We start from the raw sequence: 12399 nt of genomic DNA on the forward strand, positions 1-12399 counted from the left end.
AATCTTCAAAAATGGCCTCTTCTCTCTATTGTAATTGTTCATACAAAGCAAAGTGACAAATGACTGGCAAGCAATGCAAATCAAAGTGTAAATTACTGCTGCTTTTTCTGCTTCAGAACCACGGAAGGTCCTTCTGTTTATATAATCTCCACATGATTACTCCGGTTTCTCCTTCCAGTGCAAGAACACACAGTGGGTTAACCCTGCATACCAGGACACAGGATATTCTCCCAGTAGGGATAAAAAAAGCTGTACAAAATGTTAAAATATATCTTTTGAAAATGTAAACATTTGTTAGACAAACATGCAATCTGTGAACAGTATACTAGCATCTTAAAATCTGCTTGGAATAAGGTGATTACTCTGTGTGAAACAGTCTGTACCATAATACTGATCAAAAAGATGGCTATATTTAAATAAACTGAAAGTTGAAGACAAAAAATGACTTATACTTGCTTCACTGTTGTAACAACCAAGTTTTTGTCTTTTTTTTATGTCAACCTCAGCAAAGAAGTTTTATTTTCCACTGAGATATCCATATTTATTTAGCTCTTCAAAACAGTGGAGCTGAATAATGATCTTGAGGATTTGATTTTTGTAGTTCCTCTTCACAAAACTGGTCTTTGAACACAGCAGGCCCATATGTGTGGGTAGTGTGCATTTTTGAGCGCCACAGTTTTCTTTTCCTAAGGAGCCTAATTATTAATTCTCCTTCACATCTTTCCTTCAATTTATAATTATTTTCATTTTCATTATTTTCTTTGCCCAGGAGTAGCAATCTCTCAATGACAAAGTTGTCATGTCCTAAAAAACCCTGTTTTATTGTCTGTTTTACCCTAAACAGGATCATAACTTGCACATGCTCCACTTAAGAAGACTTTAACTATAGTTAAACTGAAGTTATAGCCGAAGGTAGAAGTTATTACTTTATTACTTTATAAAAACCGTCTTGGCTTTTGCAACCAGGGCTGTCACCTCCTGCTTGCTGTTAAATAAATTCAGCATTTGCAAAAAATAAGACTTCACTTTCCAAACCCAATTTTATAATAAATATTGTTTGTAGAGGCGACAAAACGAGGGATTGGCTTTACAGAACATACATGAATGTTGTAGTAAAACAAAATGAGCTGCATTGGATCATTATGTGACAAGTCCTTTAACCTGTTTACTTGTTATCAGCCATTAACCCTTTCACGCATAGTGGTCACTACAGTGGACAGCTATTCAAAGGATGTTTTCTTGCATTTGTGTCAGTGTTGATGGTATACTTGGACATAAACCACTACACTGGACACTGATGTGTAACTCCATACCCTGCCACCCACTGGTTATTTAATATTACTATAGATGTATGACGTGTTTCATTGCAATTATTGTTATTTAACCCCATCATGCATGAATTATGACAACCTCAATCAGTATTTTTATTCATCTTTTCATGCCTAAAGACGAATAAAAATACTGATAGGCTTAATAGACAGTGTACAATGTGAAACTACTACAGACTCTATATGAAGTATGTTGATGTGGTTGTGATTAAATTCAATTAAATACTGTTAGGGCTGTTTGGCTACTTTTTTCACCATTTCAGTTACTTGATTCTAAGATTTGTTTTCCCTCTTGAGATCCGAAAATATTTTTTACCTAACATTTGATTTTGTTTTCATTGTTATAATTCGTTGTGATTTTGCTGTAATTATTTCACGTTCGTAAGAAAATTGTTACTAATATTCTTTCTTGTCTTTTGCTTATCCGGAGACTGGATATAGTGTCTATGAGGTCTATTTCTGTACCCGGATCGCGAACACGCGTCGTTGCGCCGCCCTGCGCGTTCCTTTCCGTCCGCGTGCCCGTGGGTTTTACCTGTGTCTACGCTGAGGGTTTCCAACAGGGAAGAGAAATGCCATCAAAGATCATTTTTGAAACTGAGGATCAAGCAATGGACGAAGAAGTAGACACTGTCGTGGAAACTAAAACCCTAAAGGTGAGCAAAGCAGGTCGTCTCGACCTGGAAAGAAAGAAAAATGGTTTTACTCGCGGCTCGGCTCCTCCATGTTTTGGCAGCATGTGGCTGAACATGCTAACTAGCTAACCAGACAGCTAACTCTACTTAACTGTTAGGAAAACTGAGAGAGATAAGATAACAGTGTGTAGCGAACTTAGCAGTGACGTATTTTTGCGCTCATGTCCCGTGCTGTTTAAAACTTAAATTTTGTAATGAAGCGGAAGAGCAGCAACGTGGTCCGATGGTGAGCTAAGTTAATGTTAGCACACAATGCGAGTGTTAGCCATTTAACTAAGCTAAGAGAAGATCACGTGGCATGCCCATGTGTCTGAGAGTTGATCGTGTGGTCTGACGAAACTGTTTACATTGGAGTATACATCCGAACTAAGTTTTGTTTACTTTATAGCCAGACGTTCTAAAAAAAACCCCCAAACAAATACTACGTAAAACAGTAAACAACACTTTACTTATAACTATAGGTGCTGCCGAATATCACTTTGGTATGCTAAATACACTAAATTCGCTAAAGTTTGTATGGCCGCCTAGAATTAAGTTTTGTCAGACTTACAAGGTGGATGGCTGATTAGTGTTCGTATTGTCAACCTCAGGTCAGGATTAATAAATCAACCGTTTAAACTGGGAAACACAGTTTGGCTGGTTCTTTGGTCGAAATGATTTATTATAAGTTTGTTCGGCTAATGTTATCTGCGGGTGGCAGTGCAGGAGAGGAGCCGTCTTATTAGCAGCGGGCTCATGTCTGGTTATTAAAGTAGTATTCCTTTTTTTATTTTTTATTTCATTAAGTCATTAATTTATTCAATAAAATGTCAATATTTGGGGTCAGTCACCACGCAGATATCCATATAGAAGTGTTTTGTCTTTTGTTTAATGTGTTTTCAACGTCACTCATTTTTATAAGTGGCTTCATAGTCCAGTGGTTTACATTAAGCAAAATATTCCTGTTATGATGCAGGGAGGAGACACTAGTTATTTTGGTGTTGTCAGGAAGAGCATCCAGCGTAAAAATCAGCCAGACATGCAGAGCTGCCCACTGAGGTGGACCCTACTGAATAAGAGAGCAGCTGGAAGTAGCTTCAGACCACTTTAATGCCAAAAACCACCCAAATAACTGTAGTCTTTGAATATTTTGCCAGCAGAAAGGTTGTGTGATACAGCAGATGCACATTAACCACTGCAATATCTAAATGACGTTTTTGCTGATAGTAGGACAAAAAGCACAACATTAGCCAACAATGTGTGGAGGAACTGAACTGAACACTTTTAAACTTTGAGTAGCTACAGAGTCCTTGGGGTTCCTGAATTTCTTACTGTTTTGTGTCTTAAAATGAAATAAAAAAAAAAATAAAAAAAATAGAACAAGACCAAAGAGGGCAAGAAGCTGAAGAAGCAGCAGCAGCAGCTGGAAGAGCAGGAGGATCCAGATTGCGAGCCTCCTGCACCCAAAAAGAAAAAGAAAAAAGACAAGCTTGCGGCAGACCAAGTGAACGAAGACCTCGATGAGGCCACTGATATGAATGGCAACAGCAATGGTGTTGAAACATCAAAGAAGAAGACTAAGAAGAGCACTGAAGAACAGACAGACACAGAGGTCAGTGTTGATTGTCCTTAGCCAAAGGTCTAATTTTGGAACTAATGGACAGTTTATGGGCATATTAATACATCCTGTTTATATTAGGGGAATATAATAATTTTGCCTATAAAGTGATCTCTCTGTAATATTTGTAATATTTGATCCACTTCTTTTCATGGGATTAGAAAATCAAGAAGAAGCAAAAGAAGGCAACTGCAGAGGCAGCAACCAATGGACATTCCACCCCAAACACCCCGGTTCAGACACCATCCCAGTCGAGCGAAGATTCGGCCAGTGACAGCGAAAAAGAAACGGTAAGATCTGCAGAGAGAATGTCTTTTGCTTTTCCCAGCACATCTTCTGGCTTCAGTTACAGGTTTTAAAAACAAAACTGACTTTGTTTTCTTGTTTAGGAAGAGACACCAGAGCAGAAGGAAGGTGCATTCTCCAACTTTAGGATCTCTAAAGTCACTATTGACAAACTGAAAGGTAATGTCAGAACTTTCTACCCTATTTTCATTAATTTATTTTTAATTCTATTTATTTTTATACAGTGCCTCAGAATTAGAAGGTCACTGGCACATGCACAGTTCTTGACATGCTTGGTGCGTCATAGTTTTGGGTAGTCATGTTGTTAAGTCTGACTTCAGCTTTTTATGTAATGAAGAATTTATTTGAATATTTATAGACTTCTGCAAGCTTTCTAGGGCTAATCTAACATGGGCATAGGAGTTGTTGAAGTGCTTCGAGGTTTGCTAAATAATTAACTAATAACTAATTACCATTGATTCTTTCTTTCTCTGTGTTCCACACTATTACTGTCCCTTTTTAGCCCGAGGAGTCTCTTATCTGTTTGACATTCAAGTAAAGACATTTAATCATGTCTATGATGGAGAGGACGTAATTGCCCAAGCCCGAACAGGAACAGGAAAGACTTTCTCCTTTGCTATCCCTTTGGTGGAGAAGCTCCAGAAGGATTCAGTGGACATGGCCAGAGGCCGTCCTCCCAAGGTACACGCCCATACACAGCAGAGGTAGTGAATATTTATGGACGCTGTGATTCTGTGTGACTGAGTATTTTTTTTTTTTTAACTATAGGTTCTGGTGTTGACTCCAACCAGAGAGTTGGCTATCCAGGTTGCTAAAGACTTCAAAGACATCGCTAAGCGCGTATCTATCGCCTGTTTCTATGGAGGCAGCTCCTACAACCCACAGAGTATGTCACATACAACAACACAGTTTTCTTTAAGTCAAATAGTTTTGGATGTTCCAGTTAGAAAAGAGGGATGTTATACATGTATTACACATTTTAATTTAGCAAAAATTGTGGTTCTATCCACCTTTTTTGCTTGAATGCCTCAAATGCACTACTTTTAACCTTTTGACTGCAGTAATTCAGGGCAGACACAAGGTGGCACGACTGTATACTGGAACAGCGCATGGGCTTTTTTTTTTTTTTGTAGTGTATGATTCATGGGATTTGCAAATTAACTTAATAACTGGGATTGCTTCAATCATGACTTCAGTTTCAGTGACTGTAAAATGTCGATGATAATCAGGGTAACTGAGACCATTCCTTCACTGCTGTTTTTTCTAGAAATAGATTCTTAAGTAGATGTCAGAATATTTTTAAATGCAGTTTCTGTTTGCTGTTTTCAGCTTGCTTTATATATTGTTATGAAATAAAACTCTTTTTATTAACCTTTTCCTTCCAGTTGATGCTATCCGTAATGGTATTGATATATTAGTTGGAACCCCCGGTCGCATCAAGGACCACATCCAGAACAATAAACTCAACCTCACCAAAGTCAAACATGTTGTTTTGGATGAAGTGGACCAAATGTTGGACATGGGCTTTGCAGAACAGGTCGAAGAGATTTTGGGTTCATCGTATAAGAAAGGTAAAGTTCAATCTCTGGGTTTGTATGTTGAAATATGTATATAGGCCAAAATGAGCTGATAGTGTTTTAGTTTGTTTATCAAACTGCCAAAACGTCTGCCTTTGTAGAGGTGCTCACACTTCCTGATGATCAGTTAATCCAGTGTGAATGTGATTAGCAGCACCTTGCTGCTATTTAGCCTCTTATCTGCTAGGGTGCAAGGGTGTACTTAGTTTCTCACAGGACTGCATAGAGTCCTTTCCTTTTTACACGACTGTTTACTGAAGTAGTAATTGTTTTAGTTTGGTTATATATGTAAATTTTAATGTCGTGCACATCTCTCCTGTTTAGACGCCGACACCAACCCACAGACTCTCTTGTTTTCGGCTACCTGCCCACCTTGGGTGTATGAAGTGGCAAAGAAATACATGAGACCCAACTGCAAACATATTGACCTGATTGGCAAGAAAACTCAGAAAGCTGCGACAACTGTGGAAGTAAGTGTGTTTGTGTGGGAGGGAGACGTAGAGGCTGAGACTGGTGCAATTTAACAAGCGTTACAGCAGTCTTGGGTCTTTGGTTTACATTGCTTAGAGATGCTTGCATGCAGGGCCAGTTAAAGTAACGGACTGTAAAATGAGCTCGCATACATCTCCACCAGCAAAACCCAGCAAGTTCATTTGCAGTAAAAATTGCTGTATTTATCATCATCCACTTCAGTGAAGTTGTAATAAAGTACAAGTTTTTAGCCTGCCAGTTGGATTAATGAAAATCTCTCTCCTCTCACGCCCCGCTTTCCCCCGCCCTGGTGAATCATTTGTCTCTGTTTCTTTTTCTACTGTAGCATCTAGCCATAACATGTCACTGGTCACAGCGTGCGGCAGTGATAGGCGACGTGATTCAGGTGTACAGTGGCAGCCATGGGAGAACCATTGTCTTCTGTGAGACAAAGAAAGAGGCCAATGAGCTTTCCATGAATGCATCCATCAAACAGGTAGATGCACATACTTGCATGGTGCACATTTAACAGACTGATGTGTTGCACATTAAATTGGTAAAATCCTCAGTAATTTTCTTTTCTTTTCTTTTTTTTTTTTTTTTAAGAGCACCCAGTCTCTTCATGGTGATATCCCCCAGAAGCAGAGAGAGATGACGCTGAAGGGATTTAGGAACGGCGCCTTTGAGGTTCTGGTTGCCACTAATGTTGCAGCCCGTGGATTAGATATCCCTGAAGTTGACCTGGTGGTCCAGTGTTCTCCACCCAAGGTGAGAAGAGTTTCCAGTTATCTATAAGAATTCCTTAATTATGCCTTTTTATATTTATTTATTTGTTTAAATATTGTAAGAGTGTTGATTTTATACTTGTGAAGATGATGGATGAAAATGAGTGATTAAGTTGCGGTGCATGGATGTTACCTGCACACTTTCACACGATTATACACAACAAGATCACTGGGAGAGCGCATCTGCCCCAGAACGGCAAAGGTGCTGCTAACACTTTGGTGTTTTTATAATGTTTTATTACAACTTGCCGAAGTCAGCCTGATTTTTATAACGACACGCTGATGTCTGACCTTTGACCTATGACCTTGAAGCATTCCATACTAAAGTGGTGTGTTTTGTTCTTCTCCGTTGTTCATATTCTTTATTATGGATCTGTACACGTGGAGTAGAATTGGAAAAAAGCTTTGGGTCCTATAAGCTGTTTAAGATATATATGATTGCTATACACACACAGAGATATGTAGTGTGATTTTTTTCTTTTTCTTTTTTTTTCCTTTTTTTGTGAAACTTTAATAACTAATTCAAATTAATTTTTGTCAAGGTTGATCTAGGTACTCGTGTCCTCCAAACCCATTTCTATTTGTATATAGTTTATATAATTTGACGACTCAATAAAAATAACAGTTTTGTAGATTTTTCACATTTGGTATGACTTTGACCAGATTTTCACTAAAATAAATTCTGCTCCAGCTGTTATTGGTACCTAACATCACATAAAATCTGAACAGGATATCTTGGAAACAGCAGATGCTACACTGCTAACAAACAAACAGACCTGACATATTCCATGCCTTCAAGGGAGAAATGTTGTAAAATGATGAAGCCTCAAATCTTTACTTTGTCTGAAGTTTTTTTTTGTGTTTATTCTCAGGATGTGGAGTCATACATCCATCGTTCAGGACGTACAGGGCGTGCAGGCAGGACTGGAGTCTGCATCTGCTTCTATCAAAGAAAAGAAGAGGACCAGTTGCGCTACGTAGAAAACAAAGCAGTAGGTATCTTTTGAAATGCTCACTTGGGCAAACAGGAGTGACGGGCTTACCTTTTTGTTTTTTAAAAAAAGAAGCTGTAAAAAAATCAGAAAAAAGAACACAATCAGTCCTACTCAGTCTTTTCTCTTTACGTGTGAGAAGGAAATGGATAAGATCCAAAGGGAAAAGAACAGAAAGGTAGAGGAGGAGGGTGTTTAAGAGGCACCGGCTAAATAAAGGCGCTTTTTACACAATCTGTGACAATGAGGCCTTCCTATGTGACTGTTAAACTAACCATTTTTTATTTGCTCTTATTTCAGGGCATCACATTCAGGCGAGTTGGCGTTCCTACTGCCAACGATATTATTAAGTCATCAAGCAAGGATGCTGTCAGGTAGGTAATTAAGGGGAGTGAGAGCCAAGGGCAAGCAATTATATTTTGTTACAGGAGTATGAAATAGTTTTAATTGTTTACTATTTGAAAGCTTGTATTCAGTCAGCCACAAGGTGTTATTAATAATCAAGGGCGATGCTTTAGTACTGGCAGCTTGGTGGTCCCACGAAGCCTCTGCCTTAATCATGACACTGCTGAATGTGAAAAATCTTTCCTGACTGCAAGAGTTTGATTGTTGACTTTTCCTATACTGTGTCCAGGTTTCTGGATTCTGTTCCAGTCGCGGCTATCGGGTACTTCAGAGCATCAGCTGAGAAGCTGATTGAGGAGAGAGGAGCAGTTGATGCACTGGCTGCTGCCCTGGCCCACATTTCTGGAGCCACAAGTCTAGAGCAGAGGTCACTGCTCAACTCTGATGCTGTAAGTTATTTATGCATGCGTACAGAACTCGCTATTATGTCGTACTAGGCACCGTTCACCCTCGCATACAGCTTTCCTAGACGATAGATTTGTGTCTGCCCTTTGTTTTAAAGCCCGTGGGCGTTCTCATGCAGGCCTAACATGTTGCCCCTGCCCACCCACTAAGTATAGTGCTTGTCCTCCATCTAGTTAGAAATGCGCTGTGCCTTTAGGTGATGTATAACTGTAATTCTGCCTAATGTGTTGTTTCTGTTTTGTTTTTGTTTTTTTGCAGGGTTTCAGCACAATGCAGTTGGTGTGTTCCCAGGAGATGCATAATCTGGGTTACGCCTGGAGAACCATCAAAGAGCAGCTAGGAGAGGAGATTGAGAACCACATTCACAGAATGACCTTCCTCAAAGGCAGAACAGTATGTATACACACTCAATATGTAGATATGTGAGCTGTGGCTAGTGTATACATAGATGCTAGACCTTTGTAAAATAATGGGTATCTGTGTGAGAGGGGGAGAGGTTGTATGTTGATGGATGTCTGCGTGTGTACAGTTACAAAGGACTGGGCTCAGCGACTGTTCTACTTTCTTATAAATTGTACATTCTTGCAAAATAGTGAAAAAACCACACCCCAGCATGCCACATGAATGATAGCAAATGGAAGTGTGAATTGGAAACTCACTGGTAAATGAAAATGCAAATTAAGAGAAGTAGTGAGTAAAATGTCTTTTTTTTTTTTTTTTTTTTATAATGTATTGTCCTGTTGTATGGGAATTGAGTCTCTCTGGTCGCACAATAAGCACAAAGCTAATTATCCACAGCATGTAAACAGAGAGACATCTGTTAGTATGAGTGAACATATGTGACCATGTCTGTTTGACACAGACATTGAAAAACTCGCCATCTCATGCTTATTGTTTTTCTAACAGGGAGTTTGTTTTGACGTCCCAGCTGATAAAGTCAAGGAGATTCAGGTGGGAACAACAATAACCCCAACATCTGTTCAACATATGTAGTTGACTTCTTGTAAATGTGAAAAAAAGTGAAAATATATATTTCAACAGACTGGCAGTCCTGTTTGAAATCCTTTGTCTCCAAACTTGTTCTTCCATTAGGAAACATGGCAGGACGGTCGCCGTTGGCAGCTCACTGTGGCCACAGAGCTGCCAGAGCTGGAGGAGAAGCAGTTCAGTAACCGTGGTGACAGAGGCTTTGGCAGTGGTAACCGTGGTGACAGAGGAGGGTTCAGAGGCGGCAGGGGAAGGAGTTTCGGTGGAAACGGTGGCCGTGGCAACGGGTTCCGGAACGGCAGCAGCGGCGGCGGCTACGGCAACAACAGAGGGGGACACAAACGCACATTCAACCAAGCGTTTGATTACTAAAGTACTAATGTGTGGACTGATAGGACAGACTGTCACTCAGCTGGGGTGGCAGTGGTTCTTATTGGCTGGCTGGTCAACATTCTCCATCATTAAACAAGTTTAATTGTGTAATTTCATATAGAATTCATTGAATTACAGAGTTTGAGACATAATTTTAACAAAACGTGCTATCGGAAGAGTAATACTAAAGGTGCAGTTTACCGTAAAGCTTGATATTTATTTCCTCTGGTCTGTTGTGCATGTCATCCATCTAGATTTTTTATTTTTTTGGCTCATCTGCACAGGTTTGGAGGCATGTGTAGCAGAAATGTTTGCCTTCTCTTTAATATAATGTGACTAAATTTCATTTAATCTGGGCTGCTGTTTAATGTAGGTAGTGTTTTGTTTTTTGTTTTTTAGTTCAGATTTTTTTAAAAACCCATTTAGGACAGCACACGTGTCTTTTAGTCCCGTTATATTCAAGAAAAGACGGACATCTTTACACCACACATCTCCAGAGTTGGGCAAATCCCACCAAAATATTCCAGATGGATACATAACTCTGCAGGACAGAGGAGATTTTTTTTGGGGGGGGGGGGTGAGATGTTACTTTAATTTACAGATAGTTATCTAAAAATGGTTTAAAATGAAAATCTGTGTACCGTACCATATATACAAAACTAAGACTGGCAGCCATTTTTGCGATGCCTGATGTGCATTTCTTTAAGGTGGCACTTTAGCTGAAACTTTTGGAATGACATTGCAACTAAATAAACAAGCACCAAATGTAATTACTGGTTATATAACCTATATTGAAATGTTGGCAATATTCAATAACATGACCTAAAGTTGGAAAATGTCATCTATTGGGTTTTAGGTAAAGTGTTCATTTTTATGGGTGTTTGGGGAACATTGGCAGCAGTCACACTTAAGGCTTTTGTCCAAAATGGAAGATGCACAATCTTGTTCACGTCACATTTGATGTACGAGTGTGCTATCAAACCTGTTCAGTATGTTGCACTGTCACGTTTGAGATGGTTCTACTCTGCACCCGCAGAGAACAGCGATGGTGTTGACCTTTACAAATGTGCTCAGTGTCAGATTGCTGCCTTACCCTCAGCTGAAACCTCTCTCCCCAAAAATATGTTGGATGATTGCTTTGCAATCGCCTCTATTTAATAACTTTTGTCTACTGCTTCCATTCATTTGAATGAAATGACTTCTTCATTAAAAAGGTCAAGTCATGTTGTGTTTATTCCTTCCAAAGGGGTAAAATAAGTACGTAACATGCTTATGAAATAGTTTAAGGCATTCGTCTTCTGTCAGAATCAGACTGGCAATAAACTACACTCACTGAGCACTTCAATAGTAAAGTATCTAATTAACTAGTGGTAAGAAGGCATCTCAGTGCATTTAGGCACGTAGAAATTTTCAAGATGACCCGTTGAAGTTTAAACTGGGCATGAGAATGGAGATTCAAATAAGTTTGAATGTGGTGTGGTTTTTGATGCTAAACAAGCTGGTTTGAGTATTTCAGAAACTGCTAATCTACTGGTGTCTTTTCCACACAATCATCTCTGATTTGCAGAGAATGGTCTGAAAAAGAGTAAAATATCCAGTGAGTTCTACAATTGAAAATGCCTTGTTGATGCTAGGTCAGAGAGAAATGGTCCCAAACTGCCCAGAGTTGATAGGAAGGCAGCAGTGACTGTAATAACCACCCCGATAGCCACTCCTATCACAATGGCCAGAATTCGCACAGAATAACCAAAACTGGGCAACAAAAGCTTGAAAGACTGATGAGTCTTGATTTCTGATGCATTATTTAGCGTAAACGGTTTGAAAACATGGATCCATCTTAGTTTGTATAAACAGTTCAGGCTATGGGTGGTGGTGTAATGGTCTAGGTCAGTGGTTCTTAACCTGGGTTCGATCGAACCCTAGGGGTTCGGTGAGTCGGTCTCAGGGGTTCGGCAGAGCCTTCGCCATGACATGCATGGCTCATTTTGTGCACCAGTAAAAAAATCACATTTTATTTTTCACTAAAGAGGGGTTCAGTGAATGCGCATATGAAGCTGGTGGGGTTCGGTACCTCCAACAAGGTTAAGAACCACTGGTCTAGGTGATGGTTTTTTTGGCATGCGTTGGACCGCCAAGTGAGCAACATTTAAATGCTGCAACCTACCTCTGTTCCTTTGTGACCACGGCAGCAGGAAAATGCACCACGCAAAGCTCAAATAATCTCAATATGGCCCCCAGTCATCAGATCTCAATCCAATAGAGCACCTTTGAATCTATAAAAAGGTGCATTTACATCATGGATGTGCAGCTATGTGGACCATAATCTTTGAGGAACATTTCCAGCAACTTGTTGAATCTATGCCGAGAGGTCCAGCCCAGTGCTAGCAAGGTCGGCCTAATGAAGCATGTGGTAAATAAATATAATACTAAGTGCACGGGTGGATTATTAACAGTTTTGTTTCTGCTGTGTTTTATGTGC

General features: G+C 39.6%; 1 protein-coding gene across 1 annotated transcript; it reads left to right on the top strand.

Annotated features, from left to right (window-relative positions):
- Positions 1–1774: 1774 nt before the first annotated feature.
- ddx21 (DEAD (Asp-Glu-Ala-Asp) box helicase 21) lies at positions 1775–11143 on the top strand. The gene is made up of 16 exons (XM_085452763.1): positions 1775–1984; positions 3381–3614; positions 3782–3910; positions 4010–4085; positions 4429–4607; positions 4695–4812; positions 5312–5497; positions 5828–5973; positions 6321–6470; positions 6581–6742; positions 7632–7751; positions 8052–8125; positions 8386–8545; positions 8820–8954; positions 9468–9512; positions 9654–11143. Exons 1-16 carry the CDS (start codon positions 1775–1777, stop codon positions 9918–9920), a joined length of 2391 nt encoding a protein of 796 aa, XP_085308889.1. The 3' UTR covers positions 9921–11143.
- The last annotated feature ends 1256 nt before the right edge of the window (positions 11144–12399 follow it).

This window comes from Copadichromis virginalis, linkage group LG1 (genome assembly GCF_057382275.1).
Source record: "Copadichromis virginalis isolate Kocher_CV1m ecotype Utaka linkage group LG1, C_Virginalis_male_GT1.1, whole genome shotgun sequence".
In the NCBI taxonomy this organism is placed as follows: domain Eukaryota; kingdom Metazoa; phylum Chordata; class Actinopteri; order Cichliformes; family Cichlidae; genus Copadichromis; species Copadichromis virginalis.

Bases quoted from the DNA above. Each gene is read 5' to 3' on its own strand.
- ddx21 (XM_085452763.1), top strand. From the start codon at position 1,775: ATGAGGTCTATTTCTGTACCCGGATCGCGAACACGCGTCGTTGCGCCG. The intron at 4,086-4,428 runs GTAATGTCAGAA...GTCCCTTTTTAG, and splicing joins CACTATTGACAAACTGAAAG to CCCGAGGAGTCTCTTATCTG. The intron at 8,126-8,385 runs GTAGGTAATTAA...TACTGTGTCCAG, and splicing joins TCAAGCAAGGATGCTGTCAG to GTTTCTGGATTCTGTTCCAG.